Source organism: Papilio machaon, chromosome Z, assembly GCF_912999745.1.
Source record: "Papilio machaon chromosome Z, ilPapMach1.1, whole genome shotgun sequence".
Taxonomy (NCBI): domain Eukaryota; kingdom Metazoa; phylum Arthropoda; class Insecta; order Lepidoptera; family Papilionidae; genus Papilio; species Papilio machaon.
Window position 1 is genome coordinate 1811713 of NC_060016.1, and position 24577 is coordinate 1836289.

At 34.9% G+C, this 24577-nt stretch overlaps 1 protein-coding gene across 13 annotated transcripts; it reads left to right on the forward strand.

The window, feature by feature from the left end:
- The first annotated feature begins 31 nt into the window (after positions 1 to 31).
- Positions 32 to 23964, forward strand: LOC106715928 (CCR4-NOT transcription complex subunit 1). 13 transcript variants are annotated; one of them, XR_001357244.2, is made up of 16 exons: positions 32 to 576; positions 6376 to 6594; positions 9112 to 9295; positions 9382 to 11893; positions 12695 to 14105; positions 14638 to 15198; positions 15323 to 15571; positions 15768 to 16073; positions 16158 to 16535; positions 16705 to 16851; positions 17345 to 17479; positions 18055 to 18483; positions 19788 to 19972; positions 20127 to 20390; positions 23048 to 23181; positions 23530 to 23609. XR_001357244.2 is itself a non-coding variant. In XM_014509312.2 (15 exons), the coding sequence occupies exons 1-15, from the start codon at positions 475 to 477 to the stop codon at positions 23684 to 23686; spliced, it is 7275 nt and encodes a 2424-aa protein (XP_014364798.2). In that variant the 5' UTR covers positions 32 to 474; the 3' UTR covers positions 23687 to 23964. The 13 variants fall into 13 exon arrangements, 8 of the variants coding, with proteins under 8 accessions (XP_014364798.2, XP_014364802.2, XP_014364799.2 ...); XR_001357242.2 differs by lacking the exon at positions 23530 to 23609 and adding an exon at positions 22543 to 22843 and having other exon boundaries at positions 14623 to 15198; positions 18034 to 18483; positions 19779 to 19972; positions 23048 to 23128; XR_001357241.2 differs by having other exon boundaries at positions 33 to 576; positions 14623 to 15198; positions 18034 to 18483; positions 19779 to 19972.
- The last annotated feature ends 613 nt before the right edge of the window (positions 23965 to 24577 follow it).

The following is a 24577-nucleotide window of genomic DNA, read 5'->3' on the forward strand; positions in this document are numbered from 1 at the left end:
ACTCTTTGGTGTTCTCTTTCTCGAATATAAAATGGCTGCTTAGTGTGTCTTTATTTCAACGGAATATAATTTAATTTTGATTCAAATATAAGCATAAATGTGTTCAGTAGAATGTTTAATTTAGGTCTTTTTATAAAAACAATAAAAATACAGTACAGTGAAACTTTTTGCCAAATCAATAACTTGTTCGTTTAAGTTGGAGGGGGCTTGCGATTGTCCCTTTCTTTCCTCTATCTTTCTCTCGGTCCATTTCGTGCCGTGCGTTCTCCTTATGTGTTGTGTCGTGTCTGATATTTTTCTAGATTACTTCTTAAGAAAACCATGTTATTTTTAATGAAGTAAATTTAAAGAAGTATTGGTGATGTTGACCTTAGGTTTATTATTATTTCGCAAAAAACCATCCACTTTTACCACCACGGTTCGCCAAAAATTTAGAAAGCTTCAACCACGTTTCGGATTTGGATTGATGAAACTATGAACCTGGACTCTTTAACGTTTAGCTTATCACGAATCCATTATCTCGTTATAAATTTAAGTAAGAAGAACTTCAAGCAAACAAGTCAAGAGTTGTCACAGGTGAGTGAAAATTAATTTCATAGTCATTCTTTGTTTATCGACTGTCGCCATATTGGCAACAAATTGCCATTTCTGTTTCACGGTCTGTAGTATTTCTTTATTTGTGAACATTGGTTAATTGAAATAAAAGTGTATTTGTGTGTGTTTTATATTTTGTTCTTATAGGATTCCAATTCTATAACATTATTTACTCAAGCAACATATTGTAATGATTATTTGAATCGTTTTCCGTATAATCAAGGTGAACATCGATTATATTAGGATGAGGGTAGCTAGCGCCTGGATTCGAACATTCACAACATGTAAGGAGTTACAATAGCATGTTCAATGTATTTAACAAAGTAGTGTACTGTTTTCTCCAAATGTGGGTATATGTACTTACATATTTTCTATGTACCCATTTTTTCCGAAACATGCTATTTTAGGCATGTAGGCCTAATCAACTAGTGTATAAATTAGAAGTCTTGGGTTTGGTTGGATAATCTATGGTTATATTATAGATGAGAAAATCTTTGTTTTGAATGATTTTTAAAACTAATAAACATATATTGGAAATCCTCTCTTCAGTAAAATAAGTGGAATGAGTGAATGAATTTATAGCTGTGATTCATTGAACATGAGAAAAGGGGAGCCAACCTTGCTATTTCTGTTCTCTTGTTCTTCATATAGAACAAATAATGAATCTGGAAAGTAAAGTGTGGCTATGAATACACTTGCGATGATTCTTCACATTCTGGTTCCTCACAACTAACTAAGGGAACAATTAATTTTTGATTGAAAGTCTTAATTAAGTGTACACTTTGATTTTTTTCTAATTAGATTTGCCTTAGGCACATTAAATTCCATTTAAGTACTTTGATGAAAATTTTGATATAAAGCGAAATGATATTGTGAGATTAGGGTTTAACGTTTACAAAGTGTTTTACCAGATATATTTTGGAATTTACGACATTTGGTATTAACAGTGACTAGTTTATGGTTATGGGTTTGTATAGGAATCTGGTGTAGTATATGTAAATAATGACTACATTAACATCACATTTGTTGTAATAATTTCAGTACACTTAATTCTTTGGTCTAATATTTGACTTTGATGAGACTGATGCTCAAACCACTAGCTTTTTTTGTAGTAAACAAGCATTCTAAAGGAATTATATGTCTAATAAAAGACAGGTTGTACTTTATGTTGTATGTTACTTATATTATAAATGCAAATGTTTAGATGGATTGATGAAAGTTTGTTTGAAGGTATCTCCGGAATACCTGAACAGATCTTGATAAAATTTAGCACAAATGTAGAACATAGAAGAACACGTAGGTTATCCATTATTTTTTTTTTTATTTCACGTACAACAGCTAGTTAATTATATTGAAAATATGGCAAAAAAAAAATTATCCCTTTACACTCTCTCTCTCTATGTGCCTCTCCATTAATGGAGGTTGGACGTCAGCTCAGTGAACTTTTGCCGATCTTGTGCCAAGCGAAATAAATGTGCCACACTGGCAATATTCGTCCACTCTTTGATATTACGCAGCCACGATTTCTTTCTTCGTCCAGTGCATCTTTTGCCTGCAATTTTGCCAATCATAATTAGTTGGGGAAGGTTGTATTAATATTAATTACCCTTCAATATTGTTTTAAGAGTTGGGTATTTCACTGAAGCAATATTTATGTAATTAATATTCAGAAGTAACATTTATTCAAATAAGACAATTAATATTTGGAATTGTTAAAAACATAGCTATGAGCTAATAAAAATAATTTATTACTCATGACTTGTTACAAAATTGTAATTTGTTCTGTTATAAGCCAGAAGAAATACATTTTTCATACCTACTATAAATCTACAATTGTTATGGTACTAATGTTTGAAGCATACATATCATTGTTGATATATTAGCATTGATTTTATTCCTACCTTAAAAATGTTTCAAAGACATTTGTTGGAATGGTCTGTTTTCAATATACATACAAAAAGTTATTGAATGAAATTGTAATTTCAACTATTTAAAAGAAAAATGTGAAATCTATTCTGCTGGCACAATTTTTTTAACATTCATTGCATAAGTATCAGAAAACATTATTAGTATATGAGTCAGCATTTTCGTATGACTAGATCAATCAGTAAAATGTCTTCATTAAAAATAAAAAATAAAACCATACAATTATTATTAATATTAAGCACTAGCTTTTACCCGCGACTCCGTCCGCGCGGAATAAAAAATGTTTTCTATTTTTTATTAAAAAAATTAAGGGTAAAAAAGGGGTAAAAATTATCCTATGTCCGTTTCCTGGTTCTAAGCTACCTGCCCACCAATTTTCAGTCAAATCGATTCAGCCGTTCTTGAGTTATAAATAGTGTAACTAACACGACTTTCTTTTATATATATAGATAGATTTACAATAGTACTTGTTCAATAATTTCGATAATCTTAGTAATGTTATAAATGCAAAGGTTTCGATGGGTTACAGCTGAATGGATTTGAATGAAATTTTACAGAGATGAATAGAACATATACTTGACAAACATAAAGGTCACTGTCTACTTATTCTAGCCCAACCCTCAGATAATATGATTTACCTTGGTTCCACTGCCAAATAAATTACATGCATACCTATCATCCTTTTTCAAAACACAGTTATTAAAACTTGTTTCTGTACAAGGTTTACTGCAGTGGAAACTCATTATGCGGTTGTCAAATATAAACTCCCACAAACATATACACATATGCATCTATGAATACACATCACTATTACTATTTGCTTGCGCAAATTTCTGTTTGTTATTTATGCATTGCATGTAGCGTTAAAACCATAATTTTTCCCCTTCAATGCTAGCGAACATTAAAATCTCTATCTATATATTTATGTGTAATTTTTATTCTAGCATAGATTAGTTAATAGGATTTATAGAGGAAATTTTGTTTTTCGTGTATAGAAAATAAAGGTATTGTTTTACTATATTAATTCATCTACTTAGTGAATGTTTTTGTTCCTCCCAAGTACAAGTATGGTCGGAGACAGGCAGGTGGTCGACCGTAAAAAAATTAAGCCAAAACTTTAAGGTTTGTAAGACCTTGTGCATCAAACCCACTTTAGTGAGAAAAGGCCAGGGAGATGATGAGTGATTGTTATATAGCTTTGTCATGCTATAGTACCAGGTCACTCAGAAAGTATTGCGAGAAAAAGTTTTTATGTATGTGAGACTGGCCAGTTATAATTTATTTAAAAATATGATTACTTATAAGTAAAAATAGGTACTTTCTAAATTCAAAACTACCCTACACATTTTCTGCGAGCTAATTAAAATTACCGTGTCTCATTGAAAAATGGATTTGCGTCGAGAACATTTTCGCGCTATGATTTTTTACGATTTTAAATGTCGCCTGAAATCGGACGAATCGTACGATAGACTTCAAATGGCATTATTGGATGAAGGCCCTTCTAAGGCAACCTTGTATCGTTAGTATAATGAATTTAAGCGAGGTCGACTAACTTTGGGGGATGAAGAAAGAAGTGGTCGCCTTTTGACGGCTGTTACGGAAGGAAACGTGCTAGCACTGAAAAATTTGGTCCAAGAAAATAGACGAGTTACATATCAAGAGATTAAGCATATAATGCAGATTGGATCAGGAAGCCTTCACGAGTTTCTACACGTGCATCTACGGGTGCAGAGGATAGTTTCACGCTGGGTGCCGCACAACCTCACCGAAGTTCAGAAGCAGGCAAGGGTGGATTGGTGCCATGATAAGATAGACAAATTTGAAGCAGCCTAGTCTCGGCGTGTTTACGACATCGTTAAAGGTGATGAATCCTGGATTCATCAATTCGATCCAGAAACAAAGCGCCAGTCGACGGTTTGGGTGTTTCAAAACGAATCAACGCCTACCAAAGTAAAGCGACCTAGAAGCGGGGGGAAGATTTTGATCGCGAACTTTTTCAATTTGTCTGACTAATTGGTGTCAATTCCTTTACGAAACCAAAGAACCATTCACGCCGAATGGTATACTACCAAATGTTTGGCAGAAGTTTTCTCTGCTGTGAGCAACAAACGACCAAACACAGGTCTTCGCGGGCTACTGCTCCACCGCGATAATGCGCCCGCCCTCACCGCAATTAAAATGAGGGACTTCCTAGACAGCACACCGGTCAAACTCCTGGGTCACCCTCCTTACAGCCCTAACCTAGCACCATGTGACTTCTTCTTATTCCCAAAAATAAAAAAAAATCAACTCAAAGGGATTCAATTTTCGTCGCCGGATGATGCGCTTTCAGCGTTCGAGCAGGCTGTAAACGAGGTGTCTGCGGCGGACTGGAAAAAGTGTTTCGAAAACTGGTTCAGACTCATGAAACTTTGTATAGAGGCTGGTGGAGAGTACATTGAAAAGATGTAATAAAAATATATTTACCTATAGAACATTTTTTTTAGTGTCGCAAAACTTTCTGTGTCCCACTTAAAAGTAGCTTAACTATCTTCATAGGTTCTATTTATTTTAATTATGTTATGGCTATGTTGAATCACTTATATTTTAGATATTTGCTTTGTAGGCAGTAATTTATTTTCATAAATTCATATTATTATTTTTTTGCTCTCGTTGGTTAATCCTTCCGTAATTCTAATCTATAAAATTGATCCAAAGACAATTTTGTTTTTTTTTAAATTGAAGGTTAATTGTATTTGCTACCCAGCATCCAAGTGCATGTGTAGGTAGACATCTATGTTAATTTTTAGACATTATTCTTTCAAAACAAGTATTTTGGTGTTTTGGTTTTAAAATAATGCAATTTAAGTCGAGATAATGCAAATGAACGAAATCAAAGCTGCTGTTTACGATTTCATAAATATCGGCGTCTCGGTTGCTTGGTCGGAGTTACATCAAATATATCGCTGCATAGAACCATGTCGCTCTACCTGTTAAATGAATATTGATTTTAATACGTTTGATAACGCCCACCTACACATGCGCTCTGGATGCATTGCGCGGTTGCCAATTCACCCGGCGGCGTATTTCGATACCTTTAACGATTTATTGCTGATGCCCAACTAACACCATAATGGGCAGTCTACATTATTTGTCATATAACAAGTTGTTTACATCATTATAATATAATAGCAATAATAAGTGTCTCCTGCGATTTTTTCTGCGTTGAGAATGTTTTTTTAAGGGCCTGTTTCACATTGTCCAAATAAGTACTGATTTAAGTATTTTTAACTTATTTGTCAAATAAAGTCATCGTTGACCTTTCACAATGTCCAAATAAGCTGTGTAACGTAAACTATTTTGACAGAAAGTATAATGCACCAGTTAATTTATTTGTTACTTATCCAGGATTTTACTTGTACTTTATGAAACAGGCCAGGGTCATGATTTTTTTAAAAATAATCTTTACTTAGTTACTTGTGATAATGTGGTTTTGTTAATTTTTAAGTAATTTCATGAGAAAAAAGTACAATATAACTTTTAGCGGGTGTGTTTAAAAAGGTATCTTTATGTATACCTCTACTAATATCAGAAACCAAGGTCCAAAATTTCACACCTCTAGACTAAAAAGTGTGCAGTTTGTGGCTGTGCGTTGATAGATTAGTTTGTTTACTAAAGTTCATTTTTGTATTTGTGTATTCATTTAGGCATTTTGATTTATTTTTTAATTTGCGAAATGTATTGTAAATGGTTTAAACTTATAAACACAATGTATTAAAAAATTGTGCTAAAGCAATCGTAATTTTTGAAAACATACATCCTACATGTTTGAGTTTGATATAAAAATAATTGAACAAACTCTTTTTTGTTTAACAGATTGTCAGTCACTATGGCTTGGAAGCAGAAAATCAGTTGCTGAGGTCTTTGCTCACAGAGGCAGCAAAGGCTTCTTGGGATACTGATCGCACAGGCCCTGCAGTCAACAGCATTCATGCGTCTCTTCTGGCTCAGTATTTGGGTTCGTTGTTGAGCCATCCCGCTAAGTCAACTGTCGTCTGTCGAGCTGTGGACAACCCCAATCGTTCTGTGCAGAAGGTACTATGCGTATTTTTATTAATTGTTTGTGCTTGAATTTGTCTCAAAAATGGGTGTTCTCCCACTTGTTCCGGTAATGGTGTATTTAAATTAACTTCAAATGTTTTAAAGCAGTTTTGAATAACAAAGTTCGGTATGTTATAATTTGAAGTCTTTCGGATAACATCGACTTATTCATTTTAAAGGTTATAAAAGTTCACAAGCTTTATATCAAAGATTTTTGTTGTACACCAAAAATATTTACGAGTTGTAATCTTTGTGATTCATTTAGCCTAAAATCTTGATATCGTAATTATAAGGACCTACAATATTTGTGCCTTAATTCAGATAAAGTATTAGCTCCTATGAAGCATTGTTCGAATGTATACTGCTTTAGGAGCGTCGATGAATCAGTTTTTAAGTGCTTCTCCGTAATCTAAAATGTCCAGGTTAGATTCCCGCCATGTTAATGTGTTTATAGACTTTTGAATTTCATATGTACATTTATCCAACTTTCTTATGGTGAAAGAAAACAACTGGCACATATCCATAAAAAAAATTACAGATATGTGTGAATTCAACCACCCCTCGTGGGTCAGTGTGGTTGACTATGGTCTAGCCGCCCCTAACTTGGGTAGTCTCTGAGCCCCTCGGTGGGGATGCATAATAAGCTAATGACGATACTGCTTTTTGTCCATTTTACCTTTTCTATTTTTAACATTGTAACAGTTTTAAATCGTTAACATTGTGTAGTTGGCAAACTCAATTGGTTTTAATTTTTATTCTACTGCTTTTCCCCAATGTGGCATTGAGGTAAGCGACACATAATCACTAAATAATTGCACATATCAGATATTAGAAACATATAATGTTTATTATGACACTTTTAACATACTGTTAAAGTAATAACTCAATCGATTTTATTCGAAAGAATTCTAGGTAAACAATCATCATACACTGAACAATTTGTATGTAATCATCATTACATTACAATATTTTATTAACCATTATACCCAACATTCAAATACTGTTTGAAACACAGATTGATTTTGGTCGTAATAATTTCAATTTTATCCCCAATTGACTGGGATAGATCTGAATTTGTTGTTTTTATAAATCAAGTACATTCTTTAAATTGTGTTATCATAAGTGTATAACTGAGATTTGTTGTATTTTAAATATTTTCAGTGGCTGAGAAATGTTTATTCATTTAAATATATGTTTGGGATTATGTGACTGTATTTCTAGAATTAACCAATGTAAGTATAGGTATACTTGCACTTACACAAATAGTAATTCCTGTGTATGATATGGTAAATGTTGAATTATGAGTTTTTGGTCAATCATTATAATGGTTGTTTTTAATTCAAACTCATCATATATGTTGCATAGAATCTGCTGTGTGGAATGTTTAAAATAATTCTTGTTATATAGGTAACAACAAATAATATGGGTATATTGACTATTATGTTGACAAATTCAAGTATTTTTTCTTTAGTTTTGTATACAAATGTTCCTATATCTCTTTGGTTGTTTTCTCATTGTAATCTTTATTAATGAAACAAGTAGCAGGTCACTGAAGGATAAGTAATTACTGTTACCAATATCTGTGTACCCAAATTATTTGTTGTACCCTCTACCTGATTTTCTTTTAGGACCCCTTGAATATCCACTCGTTTTGTTTGTATCTAGAGTCCATTTCACTATTTTATACATTTTGGCTGCTATTCATTGTGGTGTTTTCGGTGGTGCTTACGAGTGAATTAGTCTTAATATTTTTTTATCGTCTTAAAGACCATACAATTGAGTTTATTTTATGTATTTTAGGTGGGCTGAAATATTTCTCGTCTTTACTCAATTTTCTATCCTTTATTATTTGTCTTTCTTATTTTTAAGAAGCTTCCACATAACTAATGTAGCTGATCTTTAATTTTTTTTAAAGTAATATTGGTTCCTTATTTAACAAGTTATGTTTTAATGCAATGTAATAAAATGGTTATGAGATTTTCTGTGCCTTACATCTTTTTGATTGCAGCTGGCCAATGGAGGTTTTCATAGATCTATTATGATACTATTATGACACTTTAAGTAATATGTAGGTGCTAGTTTGAATCTGTAATATACCATCATATATATATATATATATATATATATATACATATACATAATAAGTGCTTTAAGATGGCCACTGAAATTATTTCAATTTAATTTATGCATCACATCAATTGATGTCTTGCAAAATTCGAAATTCAATTACCATTTTAGTTTTTTCGACTTCATGTGCAAATAGTGCATGAACTGTGAACTGTCCATCAGGCATAGAGATCCTGTTCATTTTCCATTTCACGGTACTTTGCTGATATGTCCCATTTGTGGGCAGTTGCATTGACATATGCATGGAAGGCGTGTATTATCCCATTCGAGAGTTAGAATATTTTAATGAGCACTGAGGCACTTGTCTTCCTTCTGCATGCTACTATATGTTCAATATCGGCGTCACTAATTTATAAATCATTATGGAATCTTAATTTTTTGCAGATTTTAAAACCTTCTAACACTTTACTCAATCGTCTTTCAAGATTGTTGAAGTTAACAACTGCTGAAGATGTCACCTTGTCGTTGGTGTTGAGGCGGTATTCATCCAAAACTGAGATCACAGCGCTAGCAAAACAACATCTGAAGAAAAGATTTTTGGATCTTGTACAGTGTTATTTAGATGCTGGTATGTATGGTATAATGCTCATTCTCGCTTTAATAGTTATTGTCAAATATGTTGTCATCAAAGTCAACAAATACATATATTTACAGAGCATGGTCATCAGGCTGAGCGTGCAGGCCTTCAGGAATGCAGCCCTGAAGTTTTGCAAACTCTCCTTATAAATCTCGCGTACGAGAACTTTCGCCTCGCTCCGGTAACAAAAGAGTTATTTGTGAAACGTTTACGTGTTGACTTCCCTCGAGAAGTAGTGCCAATAGTGTTAGCACCTCTGCTTTATCCTGACGATACACAAACCCCATTGGAGGAAATGAGTACTGCCGACGACATGGCGGTCGCAATGATGGATAATTCACTTGCGGAAATCATCCGCGACATTGGATACAACTTTACATCATCATTCGAAGAATGCAAGAACAACATGTTGAATTTTGGAGCGCGAGAGCCTACCGCAATAGATGTTGCGCGTATAATTTCGATGATGGTGCGCTTCCATACCACGGTGCCCGACGGGCCCCAACTTCAAACTCCGGGAAACTTCTGGATGAATCACGAAACAAAGAAAGAAGGAATCACACAAGGACATGGAGAATCCTGGAATGCAGAGATATTTGTACAGACACTCAAGGAGCTGGCATCTAACTTGAATTGGAAAGAAGTCATATTGCAACTGGATCATCCAGAATTTATTGTCCCAGATAGACAAGGATTGAGCCTATTGTTTTCCATCTTGCGTTTAGGTTTACAGAGTGCGGGCTATCCATCCAACATATTCCCTGTAGAATATCTATGCCGCAGGTGGACCAACCTGGAAGGACAAATGAGTTTGATTACTAATATTTTGAAACATCCAGATATATTTAGCCTTGCTGATTATCCATTCCATCCGGTGTCCATTGACATACTCAAGTCTTTGCCAGAAAGTGATAACAAAGAAATAGCCACTTGGCGATGTCTGTACCTAGTTGAATTGCTATTGTATGCATCTGAGCGAGGTTACTATATGCAAGTCCATGAGCTGTTCAAGTTTCCTTTACAGCATTGCCCAGACGTTTTGATGCTAGCCTTGTTGCAAATAAATGCACCAATCACTGTATTTCAACAGGAATTGCTGTCTACTTTGATACCAATATTTTTGGGCAACCATCCCAATTCTGGAATTATTTTGCAACATGCATGGCATTCACAGAATCCGAACATCAAACCAATTATCATGCATGCAATGGCGGAATGGTATATACGCGGAGACAGTGATCAATCCAAGTTATCAAGAATCTTGGATGTGGCACAAGACTTAAAAGCTCTATCGCTGCTACTGAATGTCCAGTCTTTTCCCTTTGTTATTGATTTAGCTTGCCTAGCATCAAGAAGGGAGTACCTGAAATTGGATAAATGGTTAACTGATAAAATACGAGACCACGGTGAAACTTTTGTCTCTGCTATGGTAAAATTTTTGCAGAGAAGATGTCCACCTGTGATGGGGAAACCACCAGAAGAGCAGTTGCCCAAAGCCGCGCAGTTGCCACCGGAGACTATTGGCACCATGCTGACATGTCTACAGCTCTGCGCTCCTAATGTCGTCCAGGAATTACAGGAAGCGATCTATAATGTGGTAGCGACCTGCCAGACTTTAATAATTAATAAAACAAGACAAACAATGGCGGGAATTGCTCGCCCTCATACTAGAGTAATTGAAACACCGTTTAACCCTGCAGCTTTGGGAGGGCAACTTTTCACTCCGCATGTCGATTCGATAGCTAATCTTACTCCGAATGTCGCTAATATGACCTTAGGCGCACCAGCAAATTCCGCATTCGCAATGCCTGGTACTTTAGGACCTTTGGTGCCACCCCCTGGGTCTCCTTCCCGATTGCTAGGACCGGGTCCAAATAGCCCTTACCCCATGATGGCAATTCCGCATAATCCTAACATTCCCAATATGGGCGCTTTACGAATGGCGCAAATGCCTCCGATGGATAAATTTCGTTTACCAGATCAAATTCATTTTCCTGAAATTATGCACAATGTTTCAAAAGAAATTGAGGATGAAGCAAATGGCTATTTCCAAAGGATATACAACCACCCCCCACACCCTACTCTTTCTATAGATGAGGTGCTAGAAATGCTTAAGAAATTCCAAGATTCGCCAAATAAAAGAGAGCGAGAAGTATTTTCATGTATGCTTAGGAACTTATTTGAGGAATACAAATTCTTCCCTCAATATCCCGACAAAGAACTTCATATTACCGCACAATTATTTGGCGGTATCATTGAAAAGGGTCTTGTTCCGACTTACGTGTCCTTGGGTTTAGCCTTGCGATTTGTTTTGGATGCGCTTCGGAAGCCGGAGGGCTCTAAAATGTATTACTTTGGTATAGCAGCGTTGGATAGATTCAAATCACGTTTAAAGGACTATCACAAATATTGTGAGCATGTCCGTGCTATACCACATTTTAGCGAATTCCCTCCGCATCTGATTGAGTATATCGAATATGGACTGCAGAGTCAAGAGCCGCCCACAAAGCCTCAGGGTGCCGTGTTGCCCGCCAGTCTGGCCGCTATGTTGAGTCAAAATACTGTTGTCACGGTTTCCGCGCCATACAGGTATGCTTTCTTTTACTTTGATTATTTTTGCTATATACTAACAACTTGTAAAAATTATAAAATGTCTAGCGTTTATTCTATTTATTTTTAGAGCATCGAATTGGAGGGCTAGCATCATTTTTTTGTGTATTTAATATCCGCGTCGGTCTTTAATAGCTAGTCCTCAAGCTCTTTATTATTTTTTTATTCGGGTTGATTAACCTCGTTATAGTAGCATAATAAATTTTCTGATTAGTTTACTGGTTTAAAACATATGACGTGCGTAGAGTCAATCCAGTAACGGCAATTTTTAAAGATGTTTCGTTGAGACCATGTTTGAAATACAACATGATTCCAATAAAATATCATTGTTGCTGGTTTTGGTTCTGCATGCCTCATATGTTAGTTGGCTTATGCTACTATACGCTATATAATACTTTAACACTGTATATTAGCCCGATTTTTGGCCTTTTGGCTTTACCCTTATTTAAGACATTAAATTTTACCCTTATCGAAAATTACCTTCTCGAGAGAAATGGCTCTGTTTTCAAGTAAAAGTTCTTAACTTTTACTATATAGTAATTTCATACCTAGTAGAGTCGTATGACTCTAAGATTTCTAATTAAAAAATGTAACTGATTCAGCGAACGAAACATTTTTTACAATTCCATCAATTCCAATGTAGCTAAGTTTAATTGCCTTATATTAGATCATTTTAATATGCACGTCCTGTCTAAAAGACGTGCTGTTTCCGTAATTGACATTAATTAGGGTGGATGGTTATAATTACCTAATAATCCTGATTTACAACTTTCCTAATAGGACCGTGGTAGGTGCCCCGAACCCCATGAGCGTGATATCCAAAGTGGCGAACTGCGTGGCCGGCGGCATCGGCAGTCGGCCGTCCATCGCCATCGCTACCAACATCGACACGCTGCTCACGGCCACCGATAGGGAAGAGAAGATTAACGCGCCCCCAGAAGCTATACAAGATAAAACCGCCTTCATTTTCAATAACTTGAGCCAACTCAACCTTCAAACTAAATGCGAAGAGCTAAAAGAAATCATAACCGAAGAATACTACCCTTGGCTTTCACAATACCTTGTTATGAAACGCGCATCCATTGAATTCAATTTCCATGCCTTGTATTCTAATTTCCTAGACGTCCTAAAGGCGCGAGAAGTTAATAGGCTTGTCATAATTGAGACTTATCGAAATATTAAAGTGTTGTTGCGTTCCGATAAAAGCATAGCCAACTTCAGTGACCGATCTTTGCTTAAAAATCTCGGCCATTGGTTGGGCATGCTCACGCTGGCTCGCAATCAACCAATTCTTCTCGTTGATATTGACCTAAAAGCACTTTTACTTGAAGCTTATCATAAAGGCCAACAAGAACTATTATACGTCGTACCCTTCGTAGCCAAAGTTCTAGAGTCGTGCGCGAGGAGTGTAGCATTCAAACCGCCGAACCCTTGGACCATGGGATTAATGAACGTATTAGCCGAACTTCACCAAGAACCTGATTTGAAGTTGAACTTAAAGTTTGAAATAGAAGTGCTTTGTAAAAACTTAAGCTTAGATATATCAGAATTAAAACCAACTCTGTACCTAAAAGATCCTGAGAAGCATAGGCTTATTGAATTCCAACTTTCCCAGCCGAAAATGAATAAGGAACCACCTGTAAATGTTATTCCTATGAATCAAGCCATTATACAGGCCCCGCAGATGCAAATGATGCCACCTCAGCCACCAATGATTCCTGTCGAAGAAATGACCTTAAGTGTACCACCACCTCCTATTGGCATCGATCCCACTTTAATGGGAGTCCTTGGCATACCAGAGCCCCGTTTCAATTACTTGGACGTAAATGTCACTTCAACCTCAGCATTTGGACAAAAAATTTGTTTCAATCATCACATTCTGTTATTCCAAAACTATCCCCATTTAAAACAGTTTGTCAAACCTGCTATCGAAAGGTCTATTCAAGAATGGATTCACCCAGTCGTTGATAGGTCTATTAAATACGCCCTGACTACCTGTGAGCAGATTATCCGTAAAGATTTCGCCCTAGATCCGGACGAGGGGCGCATGCGTACTTGCGCCCATCACATGATGCGCAACCTGACTGCAGGCATGGCTATGATCACATGCCGGGAGCAGATCATCAGCACCATCAGCACCAACCTGAAAGCAGCCTTCCTCACAGCACTCATGCCCGCTAATCCACAACAGGTAATTAAATCATCTTTAACCTTGCTTACAACTAACCATGTTTTATGTATTCCAGATAAATAACAAATGCTTCAAGCATATTAACAACGAAAATATCCAGTGTTAAACTTGACCTTCTTACATAGAATTTTAACTCAAAACGGCTATTACTAACTTTCAATAATCAGTGGTTCCTACATAATTATTTAATGCCCTAATTTTGTGCCACAATTATGATTTGTCATCAAAATTATGGCAATATTGAGTTTATTAGCTAATCTCATATCTAAATTACCACTCCTTGCCTTGAACTCAGTTTAAACGTGTGTTACCAACATTTTGCAAGCTACTTCTTGAATATTTACTAACCTATGGATGGCGGTATTCTTTCCTATCATGTTTTCACCTTAGATTCCAAGGGATGGCTTTCCACATTAACAGCTTCCACGTTGATCGCCTTGTGCAGCAGCAGCAGCAGCTTTTTATTTTATTTTTTACCGGGGCTGTTTCCGGTGGCAATCAATTATTTATTTGACAGCTTGTGTTCCAGAAGGATATAGTTGAAAGTGCAGCAGCTGTTATAGCGACAGAGAACATGGAATTAGCTTGTGCCTTTATTCAGAAAACTGCCGTTGAAAAGGCATTACCCGAACTTGATAAACGTCTAATGAACGACTATGAAGTTAGAAAACAAGCTAGACTCGAAAACCGACGTTATTACGACCCGATAGTTTTGACATACCAAACCGAAAATCTTCCCGAAAGAGTGAGACTGCGAATGGGAGGACCTATGGACATGCAGATTGCTGTATATGAAGAATTCGCTTGCAATATTCCTGGCTTCATGCCCCTGAGAGACGCTGGCATGTTCATTCCAAAGCCATCCCAAGAGCAAATTCCACAGCTCACTTTTAGTCAAGTTATGAACCCAGCTCAAGTGTATGGCACAGATGAGATGGGAGCTTTAATAACAGCAGCCGAGATGTTCCTGTCCAATGCAATGAATACACAGAGTTTTCCTGTTCAAGCTACAAATATGCACACTCTTCTTGAGTGTCTCGTAATTGCAAGAAGAAACCGTGATATTGTATCCGGTTGTAACTTACTACAGAGGGTAGGTAGTTTCTTAAATTATCACAAAAATCTTTTTATTTTTTTTATTATTTCAACATAAAACATGTAATATTGATATAGTGATAAAATTGAAAACAATCACAAATAGTCCAATTAATTTACAGGCTGTAGAAGGCCTACTCGATGGCCACATCATTCAATCCGGAGTGAATGCAGAACATGTTGATTTGATGACAAGATATAGAGATATTCACCTGCGAGTGCTGAAGCTCTTGGAAGACGCTAGGGTGTACGGACATGTGTGGACCACGAAGCAGATCACCTGCTGTCTAACAGAATGCAGAGATGAGCTGAGATACAACATTGAAGCGGTTGATTGCCTCATCCGTAACCATCTCATCAATATGCCACAAGTAATAATTGACAACTATTATTAAATTCTATGTATCTTACAAGTGATTTAATTGTAAATAGAAGAAATTTATTTAGCCATACAATCATAACCTATTTTTTTTTTATTTAACTTTAGGCGGATATCCTAATGTCAAAAATATATTTAATTTTATACAATTTTTATGCTGGTAGTTTTACTTATGTTTGTTATTTTAGTACGACTTAGCCCTCGCTCACCTGATGGATAATGGTAACAATTACGTAGCTGTAGCCTTCGCAATGCAGTTGGTGCAACTGTATCTAGTTGACGATAGGAACAACATTTTCGTGAACGAATCTGATTTATACCACACGACCGAGACTTTGGTCCGCATCATGGCGCATCCGCAACAACCGCCACCAGAGGGTCTGGCGACATTGATCGAGACGTTGAGAATAAATCAGGATCCTAGCGCTTACCTTGGAGAGAGAATGCCCCTTGGACCCACAGCGCATATACATTCCGGCATCTTACAAGTCCGGGTAAGTGAATAATACTTGAATAAGTACTATTCATCAAAGGTACATTATATCATTTTTTTTTGTTAACAATTATCTTAATTCCAGAGCCGAGAATATGATGACCCGCCCGGCCTTCAGGAGAAGACTGATAATGTGCTTCGGGAATGGCGCGCCATGCTTCTCAGTCCATTGACTGATGTTGAATTTAGCCAAAACTTTAACATTTATGTTCATCGAATGAATATGAACGGAATACTGAAATCTGATGATATGATAACTAGATTCTTCCGTATTGCTACTCAGATGTGCATCGAGAATGTGTACCAACAGCTGAACGAGGAAAGAGCCAATCCACCACCGGTCCCAACCAAACGGGAGAAATACTACGTAATGTGCGATTCTTTCATTAAACTCGTCACTTTACTTATAAAGAACACCGCTGACGCTGGAAATCCAACACCTAAACTCAATCTTTTGAACAAGGTAGATTTATAATTTTCTATATTATTAGATAAATTAAATAATTCGTCATATATATATATTTTTTATGTTAATATTTTTCAATTATCCAAATGTAGCAAACAATATAAATTCGTTTCAAAAAAACTCTTTAATTTTCATATTGATGGTTTACAATACTTTTTTTATTTAGATCTTGGGGATAATAGCTGGGTGCCTGCTTCAAGACCACGAAGATCATGGGAATAACTTCCAGCAGCTGCCGTACCATCGCCTGCTGCTTATTCTCTTCCTCGATATGAACATGGCTGAACCTGTCTTAGAATCTATGAACTATCAAGTAAATATATATTTTTTAAATAGCCCACTTTATCCATATTTGTTTTTAAATACATGGATCATTTGATGATAAGAAATGTGCCCCTTGTTTTTTTGTATGTCTGTTCCATTTTCTGGCCTAATTCGATTTTTCCCCGGAGTGTCGTATTTTTAATATTTATTTAATACTAGAATTATCAATTTGTCTCATATAAGTAAAATAAAATAATTATAATAATTTTATATATAAAACTCTCACAATGTTATTTACCATACTCTTCCGAAACGGCTTGACTGATTTTTATCTATTTTTCGTACCCCTATTAAGTTTTTTTTTTTAAATAACCGGACGGGGTTCCGGGCGACAGTTAATAGGTTTATAAATTTTGTCACTATATAATTTACTAAAGTAATATTTCTCTTTTATGAAGCACATGTTTTTCTCACTCAAGTCGACTCAGAGTGTAGCACAGATTACGAACCGTATTATAGAAATTAAAAAAAAATTTGGCTAGGTTCTGACTGCGTTCTGCCATACGCTGCGCATCATCCGTCCTAGCGTGGCCCCTGGCTTTTGCTATGCCTGGCTGGAACTGCTCTCACACCGCGCATTCATAAACCGAGTGCTCGCTGTCACTCCTCAGCAGAAGGTAATTATCAACTTTATGATGTCAACAAACCTTTTATATTCAATTATTTTTATTTGTTTGATTTCGTTATGTTTTTAATGTTTATTATGTTGGGCATTGAGCTCTTTGTGTTTCATGTTTTTCGTTACATTGCAATGAATGTTATGATGTTAAGAGACCTGTATTTTGACATATTAAGTATGTTACTTTGAACTTGTAAGTCACGATGTTAAGTGATACTTTAAATATATTTAAATTTGTTAATTGGATTGAATTTACAAATAACTTTAACGAATTTTTGAAAATAAATTTGTGAATTTTTAATTAAACAAAAAGATGTTAAAGAATTAATTAATTGTATAATAATTAAAAAGATTAAAGTAATTAATTTTGAATTATCTGAATACATCTTAATTATAACACTTGAGAACAATTAGGTCAGGTTATTTTTTATTTATCTTTAGTTTTTGTATATTGATATAATTTAATTTTAACAATTGTATATTTACTATGTTACTAACCCGTTTACATTCGCAGCTAATGCTTGTCTTACTGGCTTAAACATTGCCTTAAAGTTATACCATTGTTTCATTCAGGGCTGGGGAATGTATTCAACGCTGCTCATAGATCTATTCAAATTCCTGGACCCATTCTTAAGAAACACAGAACTAGCCGCCCCCGTCATGGCGCTTTACAAGGGGACACTCAAAGTGCTCCTTGTATTGCTTCATGACTTCCCTGAATTTCTTTGCGATTATCACTTCGGCTTCTGTGACGAAATACCCCCCAACTGTATACAAATGCGGAACCTGATCCTATCTGCGTTCCCGCGGAATATGAGACTACCGGACCCATTCACGCCCAACCTGAAAGTGGACCTGCTCACCGAAATAGCGCTATCGCCCCGAGCGGTCATAAACTACGCAACGATCATCCCCATAACACAATTCAAGAAGGACCTAGACGCCTACCTCAAGGCCAGGACCCCCGTTACCTTCCTTTCTGAGCTAAGAAGCAACATGCAGGTATGTACTTGTTACAAACACAAACATTACACACGGGTAAGTACGCACGAACAGGTATGGTGACATTAACATAACAAGGATCTCGGAATACTTTTTTTTTATCTTATTTTCCTAGGTTCTTGAATCATGTGGTTTTATGGTGTGGTTAACATTTGAGAATCTCTGCGCATATCCTTTTTAATATATAAATTATTGCACTGTTTTTTTTTGTATTCTGTAGCAAGGTAATAATAATGTGTTGAAAGAAGATGGAAATTTTAATAAACAAGTTTTTATTGAATTTAATATAAAAATTATAATATAAATAAATAGGTAAGTAGTATATGAAATGTGCTTGGTAAGTATTTGGTAAAACAAAGCTAGGTAAATTGTGATGAAGTGATTTTTTCCCTTAGGTTGTATTTTTTATTCATAGAAACATTCATTAACTAATGGAATATTAATGGTGAGTAAGTTTCAAACCTATGTAAGTATGAATGCATATAAAATAAGTATTTATATTGATAGAGTTGATAGCAAAATACATTACATTGGTTTAAGATTCCAGAGTTAAATAACACGACTTAACAGATTATTAATATTTACTCATGAACATAAATCATTTCATTGCCATCTCCAAAAATAAAATACATCCAGCTCAAACTTGTGAGACATCAAAGATTATTTATGTATGTCTTTTTTTAATATTTTTTTTTATCAACTTTTTTACTGCTATTTTTTATTTTTTATATAAAAGATTTTAATATTTCACATTAATATTAAATTTAATTTTTACAAAGTTTATTTATTGCAATGTTAGATTTTAGAAACCAAATATATTTAGAAAAATCCGTTACAGTCTGAGGATACGCAGTGGTTGTCAAACTGCTTTACATAACAATAAACTAATACTAATACATAATGATATATGCCGTGTTCTTGTCAACTGCTTGCTCTAACTTTGTTATTTTAAATACTTATCATATTGTAATATACCTTTCTAATATCACAAGCTAACAGTCTTAATACTCGAAATTGCTCAAAATTATAACTACTAATTGGTGAATGGAAATTACTTTTTTGCCTCTTCTTTTTTCCTTTATAAGTTACTTGTTTTTTTAATTTTAGTTTAAAATGTTTTGTATAACTTCTTTATAATTTTTGTGTTACGAATTGATTTATAAATGATCTTAAAATGGCTCGGTTAACAATAAAAGTGTATACTTTGTTCTAATTCAAGTGAATATGTAATAAAAAAGTTCCAAATGCTAAGACGGATTTGTGTGTGTTCAAATAGTTGTTAAAGCCCATTAAAGTTTCCGCAGGTGGATAACGAACCCGGCCGCCGCTATAACACGCAGCTGATGAACGCTGTTGTCCTGTACGTTGGAGCTCAGGCGATCGCCTTCATCAGATCCAAGGGGCAAACGCCAAACATGACGACCATCGCCCACTCAGCTCATATGGATATATTCCAGAACTTCACAGTCGACTTTGATTACGAGGGACGGTGAGTAATTTGTTACGTAACAAGATTTCTCCCTTTTTTCATTAGACATTTATTAATATTTTCAGCGGCGAAAAGTTACTTTCGACTTTTAATGATCAGAAAGTTGCTCTCTATTATTGGATTTTTTTGTTTGAAAATTATTTTTTAATTTTAGGTATCTGTTCTTCAACGCAATTGCTAATCAGTTGCGCTATCCGAACAGTCATACGCACTACTTCAGTTGCTGCCTATTATATCTGTTTGCGGAGGCAAACTCGGAAGCTATACAAGAACAGATCACTAGGATGCTACTCGAGAGGCTGATTGTGAACAGACCTCATCCATGGGGCCTCCTGATTACGTTCATCGAACTCATCAAGAATCCAGTATACAAGTTCTGGTCACATGAGTTTGTTCATTGCGCGCCTGAAATCGAAAAGTGAGTAAAATCATGTATTTAAGACTAAAACCCGACTTTGACGACAATTAGCTTTTAACATTTGGTTTGGCTCTGAGTATATTAACAATCTATTAAAATGTCGTCGTCGGGTAACTTTCTCCTTACAAATGCTTTAAAGGAAAGAGGTTTTTGATACCATATTATGATATGCTTTTCATTAAAATGTTCAGCTATATTGGTTAACATAAATAAATCGTGTTGAAGTGAAAGAAAGCATTTTACGTGAGTATCATCCCATATTTATTCTTGTATCAATTATATTTTTCTATCCGCTTGTTGTTTCTATATCAATTATCTAGCGGCTTTTTTATTTTATTTTACTTTATTTCAACATGCATCCTAGTTGAAATTGTTATAAATAACAGTAATAAATTACTGCTTAATAATGTGGTTTGCTATAAAATGGAGTACAATATAATATGCGTAACGACGTAATTTCGAAAAATAACACAAATATATATAGGAACCTTCACTTGCACGCTTTGAATTTAGACTTCAATTTTATGAAAAATAATTGAGCGTAGTTTACAGGCCATTTGGTTAGATTTTTATTCCATTGTAATAGAATTACTTATTAACATCTCTAGATAAGGTAGTCGTCGTTATAAATGACTATGAGTGTAACTACATTTCATAAAAACTTAGTTAGAAATGTGAATAGTAAAGTCCTGTTGCAAATATCAAATTGAACCAGTAATGATAAATAATATTTTTTTCCATCAGAAATTACGAATGGCCTGTTTATTCACAAAGAAATTTGTTTAAATTAACTTGTAATATATTTAAACTATCGAAGCTATTTAAATATTTAGCAAAAGCACGGTATTTTGCTTTATGAGTCTGTTTTATTTTTCTATAGGAGCGATTGAAGCGCATTATATTATGATCCATCCAGTTTAGTAAAAGCGATGCGCGAATGGTTAATTTTGTAATTTTACACAAAACACACACGTGACCTTATATGATCAGATCCTCCATGTTCCAAGTGCCCTGACCCTATTTCCAGATATCTATAACCCGCTCCATATTACCCTTGATAGTAAATCCTAAATTAACAATAATCTAATCTGTCGGGTCTTATCAGCATATTTATACAATATACCCAATACGTTGCCCATTTCCGCATCCAATAATTGAAGGATTTACCGACTTTTTGTAAGGTAAAAAGTAAAGAAACGTAATTAAATTTGCCTCAATATACCAGAAGAAGTCTTGTAAAACGAATTATAATAAAATACCAGCCAAGCGTGTCATAATGACAACATAACTTCTATAAATCTCTTCGATAAAAAAAAATCAATAGTAATTTAAAACGATAAACATCTTATATGAAAAATAAAATATATGTGATGAAAGAAAAGCCAGGGTAAGAGACAATTTGATGAGAATTGAAGAATGTCTCTTGAAATTATGAAGAAAGAAAAAAGCGACAGAGCCGGACCTTAAGAGATTGTTTGTAATTGAAACGATTTTCCTAGACTTACATTCGACGAACAGACTTGATGAATTACAAAGCAGAACATTTTTGCTCATAAACGCCTCGCTTTAAATAGGGACCGAATAAATTGATGCTGAAAAGACAACTTTAAATGCATAGCGATATCAGAAAATATGTCTTTTAGTAACATATATATACGCTTGTGTGATAGCATTCAAAAGCTTTTAAAATTGTTATATGTTTTTTTTATCATTAGCATGTTCATATACACGTCTGAAAATTGTAGCTAAACATACAACCATACCATTCATAATTGTTGTTTCTTTGATGTTTCTCTTATTTTGGTACCTCTTCATCTTTTTCCAACCTTCCTTCCTTCCTTCCACATCTCATTCTTTCTATCATGCCTTTTATTTACGACGATGCGCTCACATCGTTGAAACTCTTTTAATTTTTCTACTTTTGTTCCTTTCTTATTAAAATTTGCAATATTGTTTTAAATATTCCAAATAATTTTGGTCATATTTTTGTAATTACCGAAATATATTGATTAAAATATGACTATAATAAAGGTATATGAAGGATATCAAACATTTCTTTCCAAAATACTGCTTTTAATTTTCTTTAAATGTTATAAATTGACATTGCTTCAATCATAAATTGTTATAAAAGAAACGATTTTGGAATATGCAGGATTTGTAAGGAAAACCTTTTGAGAGTGAATCAACAAGAAGGGAACTAAATAGTTTAAAAAGCAGTATAAATAAGAAACGATCTCGAAATAAGACCCCAAGATGACATCAAATTCAAATGTTGGCGAGAGAGCGAGTTTGGCGTGCGCTACCTACGCTACTAAGACACTACCACCGCGCCAGTCCAGCCATCGTCTGCCTGTACTGACTACACTACTAATTGACGGCGAACATCTTCAATATCCGTTACCGTATTCACCTTTGCTTCATCCTCTCCTCTTATCCTAATAACAGACATTAAGGTGTGTGTCTTGTTTACTAATGTACGTTTATTCTTTTTGTGGATGTTAAATGTATAGGTATGTGTATATAAATATATAGTACTTGAGCATGATTATGAATTTTGAGACAGAAATAGCTTACATTTTCGTGTGCTTTTGTCATGGAGTTATGCGAAGCTTTGATGCGGAGGTGCAATTGTAACAGGGAGCTTGCGGTTTGTGTAGGTTGTTTGCGTCGGTTGCCCACTCTTGCATCGCCGAGAAGACGGCAGTGGGGGAGCGTGAAATGGCCGAGTAGCGGCGCGCCGGCTGGGAGTCCTTGAGACACCAGCAAGACTTCAGTAGCATAGTTAATCAAGGTATTATATATATACATATATCCTAAATGTGTCTAACAATAAAAGTACGATTGTACATCTTCTATGGTAATATTATGCAAACTTTATGGCGGCTCGCAACATCGCATCAGACGCTGTGCAGAACACATGGGGCTCGCAACTACACGTGGTTCCTGCAACCGCAGAGAGGCCTTGTAAATGTGCGTGCTCAGCTAATCACGAGCCGCCTTAAACTTTGAATCTTGTAATACCATCGTACTTTATCAGGATGCTACTGGGCTTGAATTTGTTTAATTAATATGTATTAACACTATATACTAAAGCAATATCTCATGTTTGTTTAATTAATTTGTATATTTAATGTTACAGGCTTGCCAAGCGCCGCAATGCCACCAGTGAGCACCAGCCAGCCCTCCACCTCGTCCGCTCTGCCCAAGCAGTGGAACCAACTGTTCAAGAAGTAAATTCTTTTAACTTTAATGTTGGTGAGGGTCAGCAGACTACGGTTAACTCGCAATGCAAGTGAATGTGAAGTGATGTGATAATGTGTTTGTTTGTGATGATGTGAATTGATCAATTATTTAATATACCAATATAACTATGAACATTAAAATTGTAATCAGTACGAGCACGGACAAGTCTAAATGTAAGTAAATATTAATGTCATTTTGGGGTCTTAAGACTGTTGTAATTCGAGATTCAGTATTAATATACTTGAACTAAAATGTGAACTTATGTAAAAAAATAATTGATAAGATTATAGAGTGTTCCATGGACCCAATACCTTTATGAAATGTCTCTCTGCAAAACAATTTGTTTCCTTATAATGTAAGATAAGTTTGATTGAATATTTGATGAAATAATACAATTACTATTAAAATTTTATGCTGACATACAACAATGCTTTTACATTTACCATAGCATTGAATCAGCCAGTCATTAACATGATATATCTTTCTCAAAATTTAATATGTCTAGATATTGCATGTAGTTATAATATGAACAATTTTTCTGATTTATATATAAATAGGTATGAAGCATGGCTTCCTTATGGTGTACAATCACTGTTATTTTTTTGTCAAGTCATTACACACTTAGCTGCATAAATTGGTTGACGACTTGGCAAAAAGATACATTGATTGTGTATGTATGTGTAATTAAAAAAAAAAACAACCAAGTTTTTATTAGATTTAAGTGTGTCTGTGAGTTAAGTTCACTCATATTGAACTTATTCTATGCTTTAAGTGTTTCAATGTTTGGTGATAAATTGATGTAGAATAAATATTAGTCACCACATGAAAGAAATGAGCACAAGTTGCAAGGATCTGGATTACTTAAGTGGGTTATTGATTATTCATAATTCTTAGCGGACAATTTAAAATGCTATAGACATGATAGGACAAAGATAATAGATGTG

Coding starts and splice junctions, on each gene's coding strand:
- LOC106715928 (XM_014509311.2), top strand. CDS start 475: ATGAACCTGGACTCTTTAACGTTTAGCTTATCACGAATCCATTATCTC. Junction 17,480..18,033: donor CTGTCACTCCTCAGCAGAAG/GTAATTATCAAC, acceptor ATTGCCTTAAAG/TTATACCATTGTTTCATTCA. Junction 18,484..19,778: donor AGCTAAGAAGCAACATGCAG/GTATGTACTTGT, acceptor AGCCCATTAAAG/TTTCCGCAGGTGGATAACGA.